At 40.7% G+C, this 24,735-nt stretch overlaps 1 protein-coding gene across 4 annotated transcripts in view; it reads right to left on the reverse strand.

Moving 5' to 3' along the window:
- The window catches only part of Zfyve16 (zinc finger FYVE-type containing 16), a 97,116-nt gene that overhangs the window by 35,437 nt on the left and 36,944 nt on the right, over window positions 1-24,735 (reverse strand). For 2 of the 4 annotated variants that reach the window (XM_036206799.1, XM_036206796.1), the window contains exons 1-3: window positions 13,612-13,739; window positions 3,310-3,418; window positions 20-2,259 (exon numbers count right to left, since the gene is read on the reverse strand). In XM_036206799.1, coding sequence (XP_036062692.1) covers window positions 20-2,259; window positions 3,310-3,379 — 2,310 coding nt within the window. In that variant the 5' untranslated portion in view covers window positions 3,380-3,418; window positions 13,612-13,739. Of the gene's footprint in view, window positions 1-19; window positions 2,260-3,309; window positions 3,419-10,808; window positions 10,851-13,611; window positions 13,740-24,735 lie in introns of those variants that run through there. The other 2 variants (XM_036206797.1, XM_036206798.1) reach the window with 2 other exon arrangements.

Consider the following 24,735-nt stretch of genomic DNA (forward strand, 5'->3'; position numbering starts at 1 on the left):
GTCAATGTTTATAACTTACTTTCCCACATGCTCGGCAGTGGTGTCGCCGTTTTGTAAAAGTGAATTTAACTTGGCAGTTCATACAGTTTGGAGCTTCTGAATCAGGAACCCAAGTAGGTTGTTTCTGGCCCAAAACCAAGCCTTCTTTGCAAATGTTTTCAGGCAGAGACTCCTTTGCAGTTACAAAACCAGATCCACCTTCAAAATTACTTTCTATGTCAATGTAATTGGAATTGAAGCTAACCTGAGCATCAGGTATCTGGTCGGCAGAGCAAATGGATGCAGCAATAGCATCTGCTGTGCTTGCCTCACTTTCTGGAACATCTGGCCGATTGAGCTCCTTTGAACTCCTTGTTCCTGGTGGAAGGCTAAGCAGCTGCTTAGGTCTGGCCCCTCCAACAGCCTGGGTGTTAGTACTGGGGACCGGCAATTCCTTCACTATGTCAGACTGACTGGTAGGGAACCCTCTTTCAGTTGGAACTGTGCTGTCTCCTACAGGACGAACACCATTTTCTACTGTGTTTTCTTTAGTAATTGCTTCACAAATCACATCACCTCCATTTTCACAAGCTGCTCCTGCTTCAGCATTAAAATATGTATCACCAGCATTTTCATCATGTAATCCTTTCTTATCCACCTGGTTCATCTGAGACTGCAAATCACTTACACTGTCTTCAGAAGACATTGTGTTCTGAAGACACTGTTCCTTCAGGAAAGCATCAAGTTCAGCATCACTAATTAGCGTGCCACTTCTCATGCTTTCATCAATATTAAAGTAATCTAACTCCTGTCCATCCATATCACTGCTGGCAAAAGTCAGACCTTCCCATCCGTCAGGAGACTCAGGGGCACTCGAAGCACAGAGTGCCATTTGAGACTCTGCAGCTACATCCTCTTGAGACTCTGCAGCTACATCCTCAGGGTACTCCAAAGATTCACCACTGATTACCATCTGCTCAGGTTCAACCTTTCCATCCGCTTTCTTTTCATTGGCTGGCTGAAGAAATATGTTCTTACACTTTTCCTTTTTCAAATGCTCTGTCTCCCTCATGAGTTCGCCATCTGAAACAGCACTCTTCTGTATTTCTTCATGTATAGTCATTACATCACCTTTCTGATCCTCAGACCCATCGGGAGGTACAAAATCACCATGCATGTTATTGTCAGTTAACGGTCCACACAAGATCCCAGACAATGAAAGACAAGACAGTGGAGAGGGTGCAGCTTCCCTGGAAACATGTAAAGATGAAGAGGATACCTGAACTGTATCACTATTGTCTTTAAGGTCTGAACTTCTTGAGTCTTCTTTTACAGACTGTTTTGTGAACACAGCAGTTCTCTCTTCCTGAAAGGAAGGGTCAGGTAAGTTGAGATTTCCATCGTTTGAATCTGTGTCACTTAGGCATATCCCTTCATTCTTTGGACGACTGCAAGGCACAGCAACTGTGTTACCTCCTTCTTTGAAACACTCTGTATTTGTGACTGCCACGCCTGCTCTCTCTCTGGCCAAACAGCCATCACCTTTTAAAAACTCACAAGAAAGCCCCTCGTACTGTGGGTCATCTTTGGTGTTAGACGCTTTAGAACTTTGTTCAGTCAAAGCAGACGACATGGCAAAATCAATTGTTTCTAACTCATTAGAAATCTTTTCATCCTTTACAGTTTCTTTATATTTACAAGAATCAGAAAGTGCTGTGTCTACTTTTACACTCAATTCTTTCATCCCACCATCTCTGCTTTGTAGGCCAGAGCTGATGTCATTCTCCTCTTCTCCAGCAGCATCTCTACCATGGTGTGCCGAAGGAACAGTGAGAGTATCTGAAACCGAAGACGAGTCCAGTGTGATCAAAGCATCAGCACTAGCCTTAGCGTCGTCTGGCAACAGCTTTCCAATGTCTTCTTCACTACTGGTGGCATGTACTAAGTTACCCATGTCACTTATCAGGTCACAGACAGGCTTACTACATCTCCTCATGCATGAAGGCTGGATTTCATCTGAAGTACTAGCATCCACAGAAGAAAGAAGATCAAGTCCTGTTACATTTTTTTCATTCTGTCTACAAGTTAACCCCTCATGTGTTTTCTCATTGAGGAAAGTCTCATTTGTTTCACAGCACATCTCTGATGAGGCACAACTACCAATGCATCTTTCATCCTTTGGCAGTAGTAAAGCTAGCTGTGGAGAGGCCGACTCTGAAGAAACTGAACAGTGGTTAGAAGCATATACTTCCTGTGCATCTTGGAGATAATCTTGCTTATCTAATGAAAAATAGAAACACAAAGTTATTCAGAAGACCCAAATCAAATAAAGATTACGAAGATACATTTTCTAGAACTTTCAATCAACCTTTTATTTGCTCTAAACTGTTCTAGTTTTTACTTAATGCAGTTGTCGTGAGACAACAGACACTATCAATAACTCAGCTACACGATAAACCAAACCAAAGAGGCTGATGAGCTACCATAGCTTTAGCCACTTTTGTTCTGTCACTGTCTTGAGGGGTGTTTTGTAAACCTGACACAAACTAGTCATCTGAGAAGAGGAACCGCAATTAAGAAAATACCTCCTTCCAGCACTTGGGAGGCAGAGGCAGGAGGAACTCTGTGAGTTCGAGGCCAGCCTGGTCTACAGAATGAGTTCCAGGACAGCCAGGACTGCTTCACAGAGAAACCATGTCTCAAAAAACAAAAAAGAAAAAGAAAATGCTTCCACCATATGGCCTGTAGGCCGGTCTGTGGAGCATTATCTTGATTAATGGTTGATGTGAGAGGGCCAGCCCACTGTGGGTGGTGCTACTCTTGGCCAGGTGGTTCTAGAAGGGTTGTATAAAAAAGCAAGTTGCAAGCCATGAGAAACAAACCATTAAGCAGTCCTCCATGGGCCCTGCTTCAATTCCTGATCTCCCTTCATGGTGGACTATCTACTGTAAGCTGAAATAAACCCTCTCCTCCTCAAGTCGTTTTTTGATCACAGTGTTGACCACAGGAATAGAAATCTAGCCAGGACAGCCCTCCCAATCCTAACTTCATTGTGAGGAAAGGCCATCTCTTACAGTGGTGATATCTCAACTTACAGAGCTCTATCAAGTTGCCCTTGCCTTCCTCATGAAGATGTTCTTCTAAGTTTGCATCTACACAGTAACTTGTGCTTCTGACTACTGATCCTACTGGTCTAAGAATAAATTAGTATGTCACAATGAAATGAGGCAAACTTTTTAGAGAACACAACAGCTGTGACCAAGATTGAAATCAAATTTTGTTAAAGGGACATTTTAAGATTCTAGTGGCAAAGCAGAAAAACCAACAGACCTGGGTTCTGCTCAAAATCATCAAGAAGTTTGTCCAAGTCACTGACAGCCGCTTTAAAGTAACTGTCCATCCTGCTTGTAGACTCACTCAGAATTTAATTCTTGAATGTCTAGAAAACAAAAGTGCAATGTTATATATAACTTTCTATCATACAGATATTATGCTATCTATTCTGCACCAATACAACTATCAAAGAAGAAACAAAATAAAATTAAAGCTAGGTGTGTGGCGGCGCACACCTTTAATCCCAGCACTTGGGAGATAGAGGCAGTAAGTTCAAGGCCAGCCTGGTCTACAAAGTGTGTTCCAGGACAGCCAGGACTGCTACACAGAGAAATTCTGTCTTGAAAAACCTAAATAAGTAAGTAAATTAACCAGTACTTCTTTTCCATAACACAGGTAGAAAATGCTCTCTGCATGCAAATGGCAATACAACATCTGCACATACAAGCTACTGCATGGGGGCACCATGAGTATGTGCAATGTGTGCACAGAAATATGCAGGTGGAGAGCAGAGGACGACAACACACATCTCCCTCTGTCATACTCTCCTCACTGACTGAAGACAGGGCCTCTCACTGAACTGGAAGCTCAGGATCTACCTGTCCTACAATGCTGGGGTTCCAGGTATACACAGCCAAGCCTGCCTTTACCATGGCCACTACAACTTCAAACTCATATCCTAATCATGCATGGCATGCACTCTTTCTCACTGACCTTTCTCTCCAGCTCAGTATTATGAACTTTAAAACACTTATCTAAGTAACTCACAAGTCAAAGAATAATTCGAATGAAAGACTACAAATACTTAAATATTAAAAGTAATATAAAGTATACTATATACAAACAAAAATAGAGCACAGGAAACTAAAGTTAGCTTTATGAAAAGATCTATGAGTAGCTGAGGCAGAAACCAATTGAGCTGGAGACATGGCAAGAATCTACCATAACCAACACTAGAAGGAAAGAACCCAAGTCAAAGGGCTCCTTCTCACTTCCATGGGATAAGTGAACATCAGAACAATGAAGAACACATAGAAATGAAAACAAATCAAATACTCTTAAAAACCAAGCAATCATAATAACATTAAGCTCAAAACCAAAGAACCCCACCTACTGAGGGCTGCTAGGGTACTATTACTCTGAAAATTAATGAATTAAGGAAAATTAGCAGAGAATTTATCTTTCACTTATTTACAGAATAGACTTCCAGATAATACAGTAGGTACACCAAGAGAGCATTCTTTAGGTAAGAATTCCAGTAAATATGTGCAGAAGGATTTAAACTTTAAAAAAAAAATCTTTTCATAGCTCCTAATGCAATAAATTGGCTAAGCAATTGTTACTAATGAATGTTAAAACTTTAGAGGAAAAGTCTGATGTTCATGATGTTAGGTTAGGTCAACACATTGCAATCTAGTGATCAGTTTTTACCATTAATAATGTGGAAGAACACCATCACGCAGAAAATGAGCCTGAATCTAACCAAACCTGAAAACTAACTTATGTTTGCAGGAAATTCAGTCATCTAAGGACAGCTAAATGACATTTTTAAAAAGCAACTATATAAATTAATCCAGAAAGTAGAAGACTAAGTTCAAGCTGTCTATTGTGAATGACTAGTTTAAAAAACAAAAACAAAAACTTCTAAAGTGTTGCCAACTATCATTTTTGTAAAGCACAACAAAGCAATTCAAATTTTGTAAGAATACATATAAACAAAAGGATATGATAATTAAAAACATTCAAATGTTGCCTGGAATAGAGAATGAACAGGAGTGAGGTAAGTTTTTTTTAAGAACTAATTATGATCAAAAGACAGGAACTAAGGCTACCAGTGATTCAGAAGAGGAAAGCACAATGAGAAATGAGGAAGAGATAAATATAAAATAGAAATTTAGAAATCCAACAATAGAAGGAGAATAGAGTTCCATAAGGGGAAAAGAATATGGGAAATTTTTCTTTTGAAGACAATGCTAGGAATTTTTTCAGAATTCATGAAAAATTGAACAGATAAAAATACATCATATCACAACAAAAATAAACAGAAATTCACACTTTTAAGCACATTACAGGAAAACAACTAAACTCCAAAGAGCAGCCAGAGAGAAAAGGTCATTTCAAAGTTATAACATTTATGCTCACACCAAGCTTAAACCAAGGTACACTTCAGAAGTATTTTCAATAACAACACATTTCATCCTAATTCAATAAAGCCCATTAGCACTTGTTTCCACTGTCAAATATATCATTATATTATAGACTAGACATAGAAGTGTACACAAAACACAGATATTAAGCCAATGAAAGGAGTTTAGAGGAAGAAACAACGCAGGAGATAAGAAAACACCAAAACATATTCTGAGAGAAAGAAGGATCTATGCAACTATGAAACAGGAACACACACCCTGAGGAGGAACATATGGAGACAACAGCTGATCATAAAAGTCAACAGCAGGAATCTGAGAGGCTGGGGACTCAGCAGAAACAGTTCCTTCCTCAGACATACTAACAGCATTAAATGTATTAAAAAGAAACAAAACAGTTTAAACTTCCAATTTGGGAAAATATATTGAAAAACCAATTTATCCTAAATTAGAAATAGAAGAAAAATGAAAACTGAAGAGTGCTGGGATCATAGGTACAACCACCTTACTGGCACTCATGCATGCACTGTGTTGTCTTTATATGTGTTCTGCTCTTTTTGAATTGCTTTTACTTGTTTGGATTTTTGACAGGGTCTCATCTAGCCAGAATGCCTTTAATTCCTATACCCAAAGATGACCTTGAACTTCTGACCCTCCTGCCTCTATTTCTCCAGTGCTCTTGTTACAGGTGTACATCACCATTTGGAAGAGTACGTATGTGAGTGACCTCATCACAACTGCCAAAAGGTGGAAGCAACCACAACCATGTGTCTTTGATGGCCACAGAGATAAATAAGTCATGTGCATATTATTATTTAGTGAAAACCAAGCCACAAGAACACAGGAATGATCTCTAAACACAAATTGCTAAATAGAAGAATCTATATTTACTCTATGATCCAATTACATAGCACTCTGGAAAAATAAGACTATAGAGAAAATGAACATACCAGTGATTGCCAATGGTTTGGAATTCAGGAGGGCTGGAGAAGGCTAAAGAATACAGTAGATGTTTCCTGGAATAAAGCTACCTGTATGATACTGTAATGGCAAACCAAGAGCAAAAGCACTTGAAAATACCCATAGAACTTTATACCACAAAGAATACATCTCAATGTAGACAATGAAAAAAGTTACTAGCTAGGCATGGTGGCTCATGCCTATAATCCCATTATTTGGGAATCTACAGCAGGAGGACTGCTGCATGTTCAAGGTCTGTCCAGGCTACACAGTAAGTTCCAGGCCAGGGCTACAGCGTAAGATCCTGACAAAAACCAAAAGACTTTTAAGGTCAGGGATCACAGAATGTAATGCTGAAGACAAGAGCCAAAAGTTATTGCAAATGCATGGACGATGACGACGCCGACGCCGACGACGCTATCACAGGGAAGGAGGAAAAGGAGAGGCACCGACTCTTGGAAGTAAGCGGTTAAGACTAAAAGGACTCTCCTTCTAGCTCCCAAGGCAACTACTCACTTTATGTCCTTGTAGGGTGTCATAGAAGTTACTTCATTTACTGTTACCATCTGGAGTAACTTTCCCCTGGGAATGAAACATCCAGGATAGGATAGGGTCTAGTATTTTATTCACTTATACATTGTGTCTTTTCCCCCCAATTGTTTTTGTTATTTTATGTGTACAGGTGATTTGCCTATATGTATGTCTGTGTACCACATGAATACCTGAAGAGGTGTCAGATCCCCTGGAATTGGAGTTTAGATGGTTGTGAGCCACACATGTGCTGGCTCACATTTGAACCCAGGTCCTCTTAAAGAGCAGCTAGTGCTCTTAACTGATGAGCCATCTTTCTAGCCCAATATTCAGTGTCTTTATCAGTACCCATCATTGAAGGTATGCTGGTGAGTAAATATAAGAGTTTCCAGAGAAAAGTAACAGAATTGGCCATCATTTTGACACTACACTTCCCAACAGTAACAGCACAGCAAAGAAACATTGGGGCCATGTCTCTAAAATTCTAAAGTAACAAATGATACCATTAACCAAGTGTGGTGATGGAAACATTGTTTAGACACACTGAAAGATGTGTTTTACAAATACCGTGCAGACTCCAAAGAAGATAAAAACTTGAATCTAGGAAACAAGCTATTCCATATCAGAGGGAGACAAATGAATTCATACAAGATCATAAGATGATAGCCCAGGAAAACTGCTACATTGTAGGATCAGAAGTAGAAGCTAGGTGCCACATATCTGATGAAAGATAGTGCAAAGCAAAGACATTATTGTATACATTTGGACCTACTCAGAAGTGAATAGCATATCTTGTCTGAGGGGTTAAAATCCCCAAAGACTACAAACTATACACACTAAAAAATATATGGGCCAGGTGTGTTGGTGCATGCCTTTAGTCCCAAAACTCAGGAAGCAGAGACAGGCAGATCCCTGAGTTTCAGGACAACCAGGACTACACAGAAAACCTTGTCTTGAAAAACAAAACAAAAAGATATAAAATATATTCATAAAGATGCATGAGAGGTAGATTTAAAAAAAAAAAAACCAAGGTCACTTGTAACTCTAGGAAAGCAGTAATTACACAATGATATAAACACAAAGTAACTCAAAGTTAACATGTAACTAGCTTGAGAACCCCAGGGGAAATCATGTGTACTGCAGAGTTTACAGAAAGGTAGAAGCAGCAAATCTTACTCCTACAGACTAAGATACAAAACAGTACCCAAACTAGAACACCGTAGGAGGGAGGAAGGGAGATAACTACACAGCTAAAGATGCTACTTGAACATCTGGTTTAAAAAAAAAAAAAAAAAAAGTGAACTCAGCCGGGTGGTGCATGCCTTTAATCCCAGCACTCGGGAGGCAGAGGCAGGCAGATCTCTGTGAGTTAGAGGCCAGCCTGGACTACAGAGTGAGTTCCAGGAAAGGCACAAAGCTACACAGAGAAGCCCTGTCTCGAAAAACAAAAACAAAAAAGTGAACTCACTGGCACTGAAGCAGCCTGTCTCAGTTTTGTGAGAGAATTAGTCTTTACTGCCCTAAGGCATCTGTAGCTAGTAACCAATTAACTTCATTCTTAGGCATTTAAAGCATTAGTCTTTGTATCATCCATGGGAGAATTGAGAAATAGTTGCTGAAACCACTTTCTATATTCTATGATTCACACAGGGAGCCTAGACTAAGATAGGTTTCTCTGGTGAGTAGGATTCTGGGTAAGGAGAGCAAGAAAGAGTAACTGGGTTTTTCACCATAAATCTCTAGTATCATTTAAATATTTATGTAGAGTATGGTTACTCACCCCCTTTTGAGATAAGATCTCACTATGTAGCTCTGGCTGGCCTTGCTATGTAGACCAGGCTGGCCTTGACTTGTAGAAATCTGCCTGCTTCTGCCTCTTGAGTATTAGGATTAAAGGTATATGCATCATGCTAATTATCTCTTTGACAAAAATTTAAAAATTGAAATTAAATATAATGGTTAAAAAAAAAAAAAAAGTAGGCCAGGAGTGCTGAGATACGCTTGTAATCCCAGCACTCAGAAAGCAGAAACAGGAGGATCACATAAATTCAAGACCAGCCAGTCCGATTGATCTACATAGCAAATTCTAGGCCAGCCAGCACTACACAGTGAGACACTCTCTCACAAAACCAAACTAAATGAATAAATGCATACATATTTAAAAGAGTAAAGGAACTCTTAATACAGAATGTACTGAAAAGCTATTACCAGCCGGGCAGTGGTGGTGCATGCCTTTTGATCCCAGCACCCAGGAGGCAGAGGCAGGTGGATCTCTGAATCCAAGGCCAGTCTGGTCTACAGAATCAGTTCCAGGACAGCCAGGGCTACACAGATAAACACTTTCTTAAAAAACAAAAACAAAAAACAAACAATCAATCACCAAAAGTTCTAAAAACAGCTTCTCACTAGCAAAATCCAGAGGGTTTTTTAAAAAACAAAGGAAAGGATCCATTAAAGAACATTTACAGAGCATCTCAACATAGTGACACACTGCTAAGCATTATACTGTTTGAAGTGCCAAAAATACAGGAAACAATCCAATACAACAATCTGTAAAAGGTATGACAACGCAGCCGGGCGGTGGTCGCACGCCTTTAATCCCAGCTCTCCAGAGGCAGAGGCAGGCAGATCTTTGTGAGTTCGAGGCCAGCCTGGGCTACCAAGTGAGTTCCAGGAAATTCGCAAAGCTACACAGAGAGACCCTGTCTCGGGGGGGGGGGGGGGGAGGTATGACAATGCAAATACTTTACATTGAGACCTTTTAACATGAAGTACTACTAAGCTGTGGATTTTCTCATTGCAACCAAACAGAAGGTACTTATGGTTTAGCAATCTATTAAAAATAGAAGAGCCAGGTGGTGGTGGCGCATACCTTTAATCCCAGCACTTGGGAGGCAGAGGCAGGTGAATTTCTGTGAGTTTGAGGCCAGCCTAGTCTCCAAAGCGAGTTCCAGGAAAGGCACAAAGCTACACAGAGAAACCCTGTCTCAAGAAAAAAGAAGGAAGAAGAAGAAGAAGAAGAAGAAGAAGAAGAAGAAGAAGGAGAAGGAGAAGGAGAAGGAGAAGGAGAAGGAGAAGGAGAAGGAGAAGGAGAAGAAGAAACAGGGGTTGGGGATTTAGCTCAGTGGTAGAGTGCTTGCCTAGCAAGCGCAAGGCCCAGGGTTTGATCCTCAGCTCCACAAAAAGAAAAGAAAAAAAAAAAAAAAAAACAAGCAAAATGTATGATAAACTCTAGATTTTAAAGTTTTATGTGTAGAAGCACTGAGACTGTAAATCTTCTTACATGAGAACGAGCATTATTTGTTTGCTTTTCTTTATATTTGTGTGGGTGTGGAAGTCAGAAGAAAACATTCAGAAGCAAATAATTCTGGCCTTCCATCAAGTGTTTTCTGGAGCAAAAGCCTCAGGTTGTCAGGCTTTGGTGCACGAAACCTTTACCCACTAGGCCATCTTGCCAGCCCAATGATGACTTGAGATATTTTTACTGACTTGGCCATTTATATACTCTCAGATTTCCAAACACATTTTTATAATATTCACTTTCAAAAACCGGTTTTAAAAGTCTCTTCATTGTTTTAAAAAAAAATGGTAGCAACAGAAAAGATTAATAAGAAAATAAAACAATATGAAACCTAACATTGCTCAGGTGAAGACGAAGAGGACCTGAGCAGAGACGGGTGAAGATGGAAAGAAACAGAAAGGCAGCTAAAGAGCCAGAACTTTGGAGACTGAAACAAAGGAGAAGGCTCGAAGTCAACAGGTCCCCACTGTGGGGCTGCGGAGACCGCGGTACACTGACCATCACAGGCAACTCAGAGGACTGGGAAGGAGGAAACACTTCTGCACTACTGTGTGAAGTACCTTGAGAACATCCTGGGGGAGATCTCCAAGAGGCTGCTGAATGGAAGGACCTGGAATGCAGAGAAGAGTCTGAGACAAAGATTTGGAAGTTGGCAACACAAAGCTGTTAAAGGAAGTGACCTAGGAAAAGAATACAAGAGGATAGGAGCCTGACATTAGACAGCTAGTGAACCCCCAAAGCTGCTGGACAAAACTATGCCCTGGGCACATACTTCTGTAGAAAATATCCAATATGCAGTGCTGAATGACAGAAAATCACAAAACTCTGCAATATAGAACCATCTCTACAAATAAGTTGTTAAGGTAGTATTAGCAAAGGAGAAAATATGGAGGGACAAATAACAAACTAAATCTAGCACAGGTATTTATGTAAGCCTTTAAGAGCTAAAGCGTATATCTCTATCCTTTATTTTTAAAGAAGAAACAGGCATGTACTTTTTTTTTCTTTATTTTTTCAGAGCTGAGGACCGAACCCAGGGTGCTAGCTAGGCAAGAGCTCTACCACTGAGCTAAATCCCCAAGCCCGGCATGTACTTTTGTAAACCAGGCAGAAAAGGATAAAATTTATTTTCCTTAAAAAATGATGTAATGCACTGGGTGGTGGTGGCTCACGCCTTTAATCCCAGCGCTCAGGGAGGCAGAGCCAGGCGGATCTCTGTGAGTTTAAGGCCAGCCTGGTCTACAGAGCAAGATCCAGGACAAGCACCAAAACTACACAGAGAAACCATGTCTCAAAAAAAGCCAAAAACAAAAAAGATATAATGCAGTCTTACAATACAAAAATTATTAATAAAAATCTGCTAGAAAGGCACTTGGACACTAAACTGTAAATGGGTAAAATAAATTATATGGAAAGACAATAATATGTTATGAAAAAATGTCCAAGGTACATTGAATAATTAGGGTTTAAAAACACCATTGGTTGCTTACTAAATTGAAACCAAGTTTTTTTTTTAATATCATAAAGAACTTGACATTGGTGAGGTGCGAATTTTAAGAAAGAATCTCAATGCTGCTGACAGAAAATGACATGGCCTCTCAGGCAAACATGGAACAACATGAAGAAATAGTCGGGGATCCCAAGTCTCACTTTAAATTCAAGAAAATAACCCAAAACTACTGAAAAATGTGCAGATATTTTACCAATTGTTAGCTGGGAATAATTCAAACAAACGACATGTGAACACAACAGAAAATTATGAAAACATCCAAGTTAATTTCTATGTCTGTCCAAATAAGGGGGGGGGGGGTTAGTCTATGACCTAGTAACTCAACCTCCAGAAAAACATCAGCACCTGTGCACAAGAACACAAGGACCTTTGAATGTTGCAAAGTTTGTAAGTGAGCGCACAAGAGAATAGACTATTTAATAGAAGAATTGTTGAATCACTTTTCTCATGCTTTGCTGGGAAAACTTAAAAGCAGTGTCATCTTTTCTGACCATGTGACTACACAAAGACAGATTTTCTTCGTGTGCTTTAATCTAAACAAGCCAGCACACCAGGATGAACTGAGAAATACAAGAACTGAGCAGTCTTCTGCCACAGCAGACACTAAAGTAACTTGCTTCCAGGTAAAACAAGACCATCCTGCTCCGGAAACTTAGTTTTTGGAAAGATAGTTGATTTTCAATTGAGATACTTAGCAAATACAATGTTTTTACTTTTATCTAGCCTTATTTGAGACAGCAATTTACTGTGTACACCAGGCTGGTTTGTAGCTCAATCCTCCTGCCTCCACACTGTTACTTGCTGGGATTAGTCATGATCCACCATGCTTCATTATAATACTATTTTTAAGTGAATACGTGAAAAAAAAAAAAAAAGAATTTTCTGAGTTTTAATTTCCAAAATGTAATTATATTGCATTAGCAATTTTTTTCTTAATCTTTTTCAATTGTCATTATCCTCTATCATAGGGGGACTATGTGCAACACAATATTGTGATTGGGGATAAAAGGAATTTAGTTTTATCTGTGAGGCAGCTACTTCAAAAGAGGCTTTTGCTCATATATTATGTGTATAGTGGAAAGGTAATCGGTGTATGTGTAAGGCTTTTAAAACCATTGGAAAGGCAAGCAACCTGATCCTTAAGTTTAAAATTCACTGGGGGGGGGGGGGAGGTGGCAAAAAGAACAAAGAAAACTGTCAAAATGTTAAGCAGCTGGTTACTTTTGCATGGCAGAACTCTATCATTCCTTATTCCTTGCAGTAATGTTAAAGTAGCTTACCACTAAATAGCAGTTTAATATCCAAGAGAGAGAAAAAGAAGTTACGTGACAAATCAGAGCTCTACTGAATGCAAACCATTAAACTTTTGCCAACTCAAGAAACGCCAAACTCAGCTGAGTAGATGACGGAACCCGATGACATGACATCACTCAATCCTTCTTTCACTAAAAAGATGAACTTAATACTAAATCCACGGGCCGGCTTTCTGTCCAATCAAGAACAACATGGGTCTGGAATGTAACAATTTGCAATCACGGTCGGTCGTATAAACAGGTTAACGGCTAAAAAGTCAGGTCATCTCTTCGGAGGCACGAAAGAAAAGGCAGCGGGAGCGGGCACCGGGGCATCCCTGCGCCGGGGGCGGCGGCGGCGACAACCGGCGGCGGACTCGCGGGTCCCAGGGCACTCCGGGCAGGGCCTGCGGTGGGGTCGGGTGTCCCGGCTGCACAGCGCCCAGGGCGGCCAGCGGGTCCCGGAGGAGGGCAAGGCCCGGCCGTCGGAGCCCGGCGCCACCCCGCCCCTCCGCCCGCAGCACGCTGAGGAGAGGCCGGCGGCGGCTCCGGGGCTCTTACCTCCCCACAGCCCGCCGAGCTCTCGGGGACTCGACGCGACGCCGCAGTGAGGCGTGAAGAGCGACCCCGCCACGACACCCGGGACTGCGCGACGCCGACCCGGAGCCCGTCCCTGCCGACCCAGCGGAGCGGCGCGCAGGCGCAGAGACGCCTCCCAGCTGTCACGCCCCCTCCGGGAGGGTAAGCCTCTGCGCAGGCGCGCTGCTCGGGTCCGAGCTGGCGCGCCGGAAATGGCTGAGCGCCTCTGCTTCTAGCTGAGAGCTTGCTGCAGGCAAATTCTAGCTGCTGCGGAGCTCCGGTTTGCACCGGCCAGACCGGCGGCGCGCACCGTGTCTCGCCCCCGGCAGCTCCCAAATGCTCGTCCCCGCGACGGAGTGGACCGGCGGGCGCCGCCGACCCCGCCCCGCCCTTCTGGCTGTACTTCTGCTTTGCCATCCGGTGGTGGCCTCTGGAGCAGCTGCTGTCAAAAAGAAAAAAAAAAAAACAGAAGCCAGCTAACTTGTGTGAAGGAGAAGCGGAACGCCACCCGCGCGTTGTCTGCTTCGGCCTTGGTCATTTTCGCCCCAAGTTTACTAAAGTTCAAAGCGAGAGAAGAGAAAACTGGGGTCCAGACCTGCTCGGGGACAGGCGGCGCGCCCAGGCGTTCAAGATCGCAAGCCTTATCGCTGTGATTTGCGCTCAGAGACTTCACATCCTCAGTCAGCAATTTGCAACTGTAGTTTGTGTTCCTTCAGAGATTCTGAGTCTCCAGTTTTGGTGCTGAGATGGAATTGTGTGGTTATAGCTCAAGAGCAAAACTTTTGGTTGCGTGAAATGATTTATATGTTTTATGACAGAGAATGGATGCATAAGAGATGATTTGCTTACATTAACTAATTGATTTTAAGAATAATTCCATAAAGTACATAGTTCATTTTCTCTATTATACGTTGTACATTGTTCACAGATAAAGTGGGTCCATCGCCTTTTCGGAACCTCAATTCAGAAGCAGGGACTCATGTATACAAATTCATATTAGGGGCAAAGTATATAGCACAGTGTAAAGACAAATAAGACATATTTAAAAATATTAAAACACCAGCCCTTAATAGTGTATTCACAGCAATTCATAAAATTGCATAAATGTCTACCACATTTATTCATGTTCAAACTCAATAATAACAAAGACATAAGTGTATTCTCTATAAATATGATTTACTAATTTGCTTAACTTGTGGATGAGTTCTGATGAAAATGATGTGGATACTCTCATACCCTAGTGTGGATATAAGTTAAGACAAATTTGGGATGTAAAGTAGGTCTTTTGAAAGTTGTCAGATCCTGTCAAGGACCTTACAAATTTCATATGACCTAACTAAATGATTTCCCATTTGAAAATAGAAAGAAGTACTTTAGAACAAAAATATTTGTATGTAAAAATACTTACCATGGCTTTTGAGTTGGCAAAAAGGACTAATGAGATGGCTTGATGGATCTAAATGTTGGTCATGCAAGTCTGACAGCTGAGTTTGACTGCTCAGAACCTCGTTCTTAGTAGCCAGGTGCAGTAGCTCAAGTTTAATCCCCAGGCACACCCGTAAGGAGGGAGGTGAACACAGGAGGACTTCAGAAACTCATGGGCCAGGATGCATTCCCTCCCATCATTCTTTCCTGCCTCGCTCTTAGGCTTAGGGGTGTGTTCTCATCACTGAAACTAAGAATGCAGCCCCCCCCCTCCTCCCCTTTTCACTACCCGAATTGGGGTTCTAGTCCTACGACTTACTAGCTGTGTGACAGAAATGGCTAGGTCCATACACTCGCTAGTCCATGTAGCACAATTAAACATGGAACTCAAATGAATCATCGCTGTTCCTGGTGGCTTTGATCCTTTCTGTGAGTTGGATCCTATTCATAAGCCAATGCCCTATGATTATGGCCCATCAACGGCCTTCAAACATATTTTAAAACTGACTTTCTGGGGCTGGAGAGATGGCTCATCAGTTAGCAGCATTGTGAGCTCTTCCCAGAGGACCCAGATTCAATGTTCATCACTCACATGGCTGCTCATAACAGTCTGTAACTCCAGTTCTGGGGAAGCCCACACCCTGGGGACATCAGTGGTACACAGACATATATGCAGGCAAAACAAACATACACATAAAAGAAAATAAATGTTTAAAACGCTGTCTCTCTTAACCTAGAACAAGTCTTGACAGCTAATCTATGGGACTGCTACCTCAGAAAGACCTGGATTTCTTGTTTTGTTTTGTTGTTGTTGTTGTTGTTTGTTTGTTTGTTTTTCAAGGCCTGATCTGAAATATCAGTAGTGCCAGGGTTAATTTAACTAGCAAGTGGTTTAAAACAAATGCTTCCAACTCCTGGTCTACAGTCCCTGTTTCTCTGGTGACTACAGGCACAGATCTAAGTTCAGAGAGTTTCTTCACCACCGCAGACTAAACTTTGTACCAAGCAGCAATACACAAGCAATTAAGGAGAGAGAAGTCTACAATAGCTGTTTACAGAGCACACACAGACTGACAATTCACACCTACAGATTCATCCCAGGAGGCACCTACAAATAGGAGTCATTTATTGACCACCTACTGCTTTTTGGCCCTTACCCTTTAAGTGAGACAAGCATTCCGTAGATAAACAGTTTGGCTCATCTGTGAACAAGCCAAGAGTTCTGGAATCCTCTCTGTGTTGGAAATGCTCAGCTGTGCCCAGCCGCACTTACCTGCAGAGGCCTTTATCTTTCCAGCACACTGAAGGGCACACGTCCTGTTAACAACCTGTTTTTCTTTACACACTACTAGGATTTAGCATTAGCTATTGGGAAAACAGCTTTTCAATTCTTGAAGGAAAGTTATAATCATGACACCTACAAGACAATTCAAACATCCAAAATGTCTTTTGAATGTGTTTTGAAATCAGGATTTGCTGATAAATTTTATAAAAAACATCCATGCTTTTGACATCAACACAAATGCTTGCATACCATGATTACACTGTATTTCCTATCAATCACAGATGCAGTGGAAAATACTTCAATGCTCTTATTATCTATTTATTGATTGAATTATTTGTTTATGTTTTGACAAGGTCACACTATGTAGTCTAGACTAACTGTATACGTCTGCCTCACCTCCTAAGTGTTGTGGAATATTAGTTGAAGATATGTTACATTTGTTTATGCTGTGGAATATTTAATGATGCAAAAACGTGTTGCATTCTTTATGTTGTATTTGTTTAACTCTGTGAAGCTGTGTTACTGTGCCTGTCTAAAACACCTGGTTGGTCTAATAAAGAGCTGAAAACAGTGATATTGAGGCAGGAGAAATGATAGGTAGGGGTTGGCTGGCATGCAGACATAATAGAGAAGAGATCTAGGAGTGAGAAAAGGAGAAAGAGAGGAGATCTCCAGGGACCAGCCACCCAACCATACAACAAACTACAGAGTAAGAAGTGAAGAAAGGTATATAGAAAGATAAAAGCCCAGAGGCAAAAGATAGACAGGATAATTTAAGAAAAGCTGGCTAGAAACAAGCCAAGCTAAGGCCAGGCATTTGTAAGTAAGAATAAGAAGACTCTGTGTATTTATTTGGGAGGAGCTGGGTGGCAGGCCCCCAAAGAGCAAAGAATAAAAAAGAACCAAGTACATCCAAGTGCTAGAATTCCTGGTATGTACCACTACACCCAACTTGGCAGTGCTTTTTAAATGACAAAGGAGAACAAATTTGTATGGGTTTCTTTGGATTCTGTTGTATTTTTATTAAAGTGGTTTCTTAATTTATTAAATGACAGCTTATTTAGATAACCTAGTGTCCTCAGTTTCTACATATGTACTAAGTAAACTAAAACAAATGATTAGGCATATACCTTATAGTATTTAGGCCCAGAATTACTTAAATAAAACAAAAATATTTTATAATAGATTGTTACATTGTTAATAATTTTTTTTAAAAAAAAACTGTAACGATGTTACTTTGTGGCTTCAGCTGTTTGTGACATATAGCTATGTTTGTTTGCTAAGTCAAGCTGTTCTGTAGCATTGAGTTCAACACTGACAGCTTTGTTCACTTGTGGCTGCCAGAATAATAAGGAACACACACATGCTATTAAAAACTTTAAGGCCTTTCCCATACAAATTCGAGTGTACTTTGTATCCCTTTTATTTGCTCGCAGGAGTTTTCTCTGTGCAGTACAATATTATAGGAGTTAGAAAAATTACAAACATGACTGATTCGTGACTTCAACATGGAAGAAGTCCACAATCTACCCCTGCCATTCTTTATTTATGTACCAGCATAATCATGTGGGAGACAAATGGAAAATCTGTAAAGTCGTAGAGAAGGGAGAGCTAAATTCTACGTTAATATTACTGCAAAAGCCATTTCTTTTTTTCCCCACCAAGACAGGATTTCTCTGTGTAGCCCTGGCTGTCCTGAAATTCACTATGTAGATCAGGCTGGTCTCAAACTCAGAGATCAGCCTGCCTCTGCCTTCCAAGTGCTGTGATTAAAGGTGTGTGTCACCACTATCTATAGCTGGAAATGTCTCTGGTCTCACCCAGCCCTGAGGTTCCTCAGCTACTTATAAAATAATCAATCAGAGGCTTATATTAATTACAAACTGTATGGCCTATGGCTTCAGCTTCTGGTTAGCTAACTCTTTCATCTTAAATTAACTCATTCCTATTAATCTGTATGTTGACACGTGGTCATGGTGTCACCAGTCTGCTGGCATCTTGTTGATCCTTCTTTGTCTTGCCTTCAGTTTGAATGTACTTCCTAACCTTATCCTGTCCTGCCATAGGCCAATGCATCTTTATTTATTATCCAATAGGAGCCACACATTTTTTGCAGCATACAGAAAGACATCCCCAGGAACTGTCCAGCATAATTTTTTTTACCTTAGAAAACCATTATTGTATTTGTTAGTTTTGAAATGCCCTATAAACAGTTCCTAATTTTTTGTAATATTAATTTGTCTTTATTCTTGAGAATTTCATACATGTATACAATGAAACATGATCAAATCCATCCCCAACTTTCTTTATCCAACTCTTCTAAGCCCCACCTCCTATATGACCCCTCCCAACTCCATATTCTCATTTGGAAAATAATACTCTGGGTGGTAGTGGTATACATCTTTAATCCCAGCACTCAGGAGGCAGAGGCAAGTGGATCTCAATGAGTTTGAGTCCAGCCTGGTCTACAAAGCAAGACAGCAAGGACAGCCAGAGCTGTTACACAGAGAAACTTTGTCTCAAAAAACAAAAACAAAAACAAAATAAACAAACAAACAAAAAACACATTAAGTCCAATTAGTGTTTCCTGAATGTGTATGGGTACAAGGCCATGATATGGATTCATAGTACGCCCCCACAGTTGGGCATGATCGTACATACCTGGCGGGACCTAGTCACTTCCACCTAGTCATTTCCAGGTCACAACGTCTCACGTGACCAGGATCCTGGGGCTTTGCATGGTTGCGTAAAGCGTGCAGCGCAACCATGTGATCTATGCGCATGTGTGGAATAGCCACATGGGCCTGTGTGCGCAGGCGTGGCCCAGCCTTTATAAGCCAGCGCCAGGATTCCCGGTCCCCCTTCACTCAAGTGTCTTTCCACAGGCCTGTGCATATCTGTCCCTTTCTCTTATCTTAATAAAATTCTTGTTAGTGGATTCTGTCGTGTTTTGTGACTTTTCCTCGCAGGGTAAGAGCGCCACACACACACACACACACACACACACACACACACACACACACACACACACAACAACAGGCTACTCACCAGAACATGGGATATCCCCGAGGCGTGAGATCATGAGGGCAACAGCTATGCTGAGCCAGAAGTGTGCATTTCACAGCGTCCCTCACCATCAACCAGCTCTTACATTCTTTCCCCTCCTCTTCTTCGATGTCCCCTGAACCTTGGTAGTGATGGCAGAGCACTCAGGCTCTTATTCCCTTTGACACTTGTGTATTTTAGCATCGACTGTCGCCTGCTGCAAAAAGAAGCTTCTCTGGCAAAATGGAGAGTAAACTAGGTCTATGGGTATAAACAGATATTTAAAAGGCAATGTGACAACCTGGCCACTTCACAATAAATTACAATATCCTAGGGCCTATGACCTCCTAAACCATGGACTTTCTAGCAGGATGACAGAGCCAGCAGAGTCTCAGGTGCAATCAGAAAGCTGTTCATTGCCCTGTAACAGTCACGTCACTATTGTCAGCATCCCAATCACTTTTATTAGCATATATTAGCCATATAGCGTAATGTTTCATTTAAGACATCTTTATGCATGTGTACAGTTCATTTGGATTGTATTTATCCCCCCACTCCCCCCACCCATCTGCCTCTCAGCTCTTTCCACTGGCTCCCTTCCTCTCCCCAAATAGTCCCTCTACTTTCAAGTGTACTTTTTAAATATAGACTTTGGACACAAGAGAAAATATGTAATATTTATTTCTGAGTCTGGCTTTTTTGAGCTTAACATGTTCATCTTTAGTTCCATAAATTTTTCTGAAAGTGACATAATTTTGTTCTTTTTCTATGGCTAAAACTACCATCTTGTCAATGTACCACATTTTCTACACATCCACTTTCCTTTAAAACTTCTTATTATGTTTATTATTTTGTGTACTTTTGTGTATGTATAAGTATATGCATGTCATGGCATGCATGTGTGCGTCAGAGGACAACTTGTGCAGTCAGCTTTCTGTTCCCACCATGTGGATTCCACAGATGGAATTCAGGTTATTAAAATCGGTGGGAGATGCTTTTATTCACTGAACTATCCCAGTGACCCCTGGGTATCCATTTTCTATAGATCCATTTATCTGTTGACAGGTACTGTGTACTTTAGTATGGCAAAAGAGTGTGTGTGTGTGTGTGTGTGTGTGTGTGTGTGTGTTGTAATTTAAACACCATTAAGAAGTTAGGACCTCACCAGGCAGTGGTGGCACACGCCTTTAATCCCAGCACTCGGGAAGCAGAGGCAGGCAGATCTTTGTGAATTCAAGGCCAGCTTGGTCTACCGAGCAAGATTCAGGAAAGGCACAAAGCTACACAGAGAAACCCTATCTCGAAAAAACCAAAACAAAACAAAACAAAAAAACAAAAAAAAAAAAGAAGAAGTAGGACCTCCATAATATAAGTAAGTCATGAAGACAGATCTCCACTGGGCAAAGTTAGCCTATACACACACACATTGCTTTCTAATGCTTGAGTTTATTCTTTTCTTCCTTTTATCATGTAAGTACATCAAGATAGCACCACTTCTGAGAAGTAGGCCTTCAACAAATACTGAACATGCTAGCATCTTGTCTTTAGACAGCTTCTCACTATGGCCAATCAAATTTGTGACTTCCTTCGTTAATTAAAATGAAGAAGAAACCTAATACATGAAATGCAGTATTAAATAAAATATCGGGGTTGGGGATTTAGCTCAGTGGTAGAACGCTTGCCTAGCAAGCACAAGGCCCTGGGTTCGGTCCTCAGCTCTGAAAAAACAAACAAACAAACAAATAAATAAATAAATAAATATCATTGAAGGACTGGAAAGATGGCTCAGTGGTTAAGAGTACTGGCTGCTCTTTCAGAAGACACAGGTTCAATGTCCAGCACCCACATGGCAGCTCACAACTGTCTGTAACTCTAGTTCCAGAGGATCTACACCTTCATACAGACATGCATACAGGCAAAACACCAATGCACACAAAATAAAAATAAATAAAATTAAAAAACATATATATCATTGAAAAAGAATTTGTGGTAAGGTTTGGGTTTGAACTATGGATATGAGGAAGGTTCTCACTGTGGAATCCAGGCAGGCCTTGAACTTGTGATCTTCCTGCCTCAGCCTCCCAAGTGTTGGGATTACAGGTATGTGCTACAGCACCCCAATGAGAAAATAAATTTCTGTTATTTATAAATTACCCAGTCTCCAGGAATTCTGTCATAGAGGCACCCAAAAAGGAAGACACTGTTACAGCCTGGAAAACATTTTCCAAGGGCAAGGCCTCAGAGGCCAGGTCAGAAGTGAACTTTCTGTCCGACTTTCTCCTTCCTTCTGTCTGTCACATCTCATTCTCCCCAGGTGAGTCATACTCCCCTACCACTGAACCATCCCACAGCCACACATGATCACATTTTTAACTCCAAAGGTTGCATTGATTCAATCCAGATCACTGTTTATGTTACACACACAGGGATATTTATTAATAACAACATATTTGAGCCAAGCATGGTGATTTACACCTGTAATCCTAAACACTTGGGAAACAGAGTCTGGAGGATAATCATACATCCCAGCCAGTCAGAACTCCAAACTGAGACCCCAACTTGACAAACAAAACCCCATACAAAACAACAACATTAAAAACAATAGCAACAACAACAACAACAACAACAACAAAAACAAGATATACCACATTGTCATCAGGAGTTAATGGGTTTTGAAAAACAGTTAGTTCACATTGGAATACAAAGATATCTATATTAAGAGCCCCATAAAGAAGCTTAGTTGTATGAGAACATGAGAAGTTGCCTGATTTGGGATATTTCTAAGTTTCAGGAATATTCTAATAATCAGATCTTATAAAAACACATTACATAAAACATACTGATGTGGGCATCAAAATCTTAGAAAAAGAGCAAGAAATATTTCCTGGGGCACAGGGGACAGCACACAGTTAGGGGGGCTTGCTGTGCCTCAGAAGACTTGAGTTCGAGTCTCAGCACCCATATGGGTCAGTTTACAACTATCTGTAACTTCAGCTCCAGGGCATCTGATACCCTATTCTGGACTCCTTAAGCATTTGAACACACACACACACACACACACACACACACCAGTCAGTTAAAAATAAGTCTTATAAAAATACTCCTGAAAGCATATCAAATGAAAATTCTAAAATTCTGTATTGAGTTATGAAAATAAGCTCAAACAGATCTTAAAAATATAAAAATCGAGAGGCAGGCAGGTGGAGCTATTACCCACTGAGAAGTTAGAAAAAACAAGCTCCTAATAAAGAGCTTGGAACAGGGATGCCATCTCCGTGGGACAAGACCAGAACGGATCTGAACACTCTGTCTGAGACCAACCCAGGGCCCAGCTGCCAATCCTGAGAAACCCAACAACTTGGAGGTGTTGCTGAGATTATCCTGCTTAGCTGAGATCCATCCAGGAGAGGACTCAGAAACCTACCATCTGCAGTCTGAGGAAACAAGATCAGCTGAGGAGTTGACGAATGAGCAAAACGTGACCTGAGAACACAAGAGAAGGCACTGCCCAGCCACCAAACCAGATCACCAGAATCATAAGTATACACTTCACCGACTGAGAACATGTAAGTGCGCTCTCTCTCCCTCTCTCCTTCTCTCCCCCTCTCTCCCCCTCTCTCCCAATAAAGCTCTAGAAAGGGTTAAAAAAAAAAAAAAGAAAAAGAAAAAGAACAGGTAAGCTCTCATCTCCAGACCAGCAGATCAGGTCTCTAGCTCCTAGGCCCTACCCATCAGAGTCCCAGCAACCAGACAGATACCTTTTCCTGCTCCCCCACCAAAAAAACAAAAACAAAACAAAACAAAAAACAAAAAAACAAACAAAAAACTAACCCCTACGAACCTAACAACCACTGAAACCATAAGCACACCCTACACCAACTGGGAACAACTAACACTGATTTGACTAAGCTGCTCCCAAAGAAACAGAGTCCAACAGCACTAATTTAACAAAGAACTCCTAGTGAAGCAAGACTAACAATTAGAACAAGAGAGGCACCTTCAGACACAGACACTGCCTGCACAGAACAAAGGAAGAGATGAGTAGACGCCAGTGCAAAAACACAGGTAAAAACATAAAGACCTATATGACAACATCAGAACCTAGTGATTCTATACCTATAAGACCTGAACATACCAAGGCAGAAGAAACAGAAGAAATCAACCCTAAAAATGACTTTAAGAAGATAGACGCCCTCAAAGAAGAAATAAAAAATTCCCTTAAAGAGGAAATAAAAAATTCCCTTAAAGAGGAAATGAAAAATTCCATTAAAGATGAAGTGAAAAACTCCCTTAGAGAGGAAATAAAAAAATTCCCTTGAAGAAATGAAAGAAAAAACAAATAAAAAACTGGAAGGAAAAAAGAAAGCCAAGAAAAAGTAATTACACAGATGAAGGAAACAATCCAAGATCTGAAAAGTGAAATTGAGACAATAAAGAAAACACAGACTGAGGGAATGCTGGAAATAGAAATCCTGACTAAACGAACAGGAACTACAGAAACAAGCATAGCCAACCAAATGCAAGAGATGGAATAGAGAATCTCAGACAATGAAGACACAAAAGAGAAAATAGATGTATCAGTCAAAGAAAACACTAAAGACAAAAAAGTCATGACATAAAACATCCAAGAAATTTGGGACACCATGAAAAGACTAAACCTAAGAATAATAGGGATCGATGAGGGAGAAGAATACCTACTCAAAGGCACAGAAAACACATTCAACAAAATCATAGAAGAAAACTTTCCTAACCTAAAGAAAGAAATACCTATGAAGATACAAGAAGCTTACAGAACACCAAATAGGCTGGATCCAAAAAAAAAAAAAAAAGTCCCCTTGCCACATAATAATCAAAACACTAAACATACAGAACAAAGAAAAATTAAGAGCCTCAAAGGAAAAAGACCAAGTAAGATATAAAGGCAGACCCTTCAGAATAACACCAGACTTCTCAATAGAGGCTGTGAAAGCTAGAAGGTCCTGGACAAATGTTATGCAGACATTAAGAGACCACGGATGCCAATCCAGACTATTATAGCCAGCAAAACTCTCAATCAACATAGACGGAGTAAACAAAATATTCCACGATAAAACCAGATTTAAACAATACCTATCCACAAACACAGCCCTACAGAAAGCACTAGAAGGAAAAATCCAACCTAAAGAAGCTAAACACCCATGAAAACTCAGGCAATAGATAATCCCATACCAACAAACACCAAAGAAGGTCAACACAACATGACCACAAAAAATAACAGGAATTAACGATCACTGGTCATTAATATCCACTAATATCAATGGTATCAACTCACCTATAAAAAGACACAGCCTAACAGAATGGATAAGAAAACA

The sequence above is a fragment of the Onychomys torridus genome, chromosome 15 (assembly GCF_903995425.1).
Source record: "Onychomys torridus chromosome 15, mOncTor1.1, whole genome shotgun sequence".
In the NCBI taxonomy this organism is placed as follows: domain Eukaryota; kingdom Metazoa; phylum Chordata; class Mammalia; order Rodentia; family Cricetidae; genus Onychomys; species Onychomys torridus.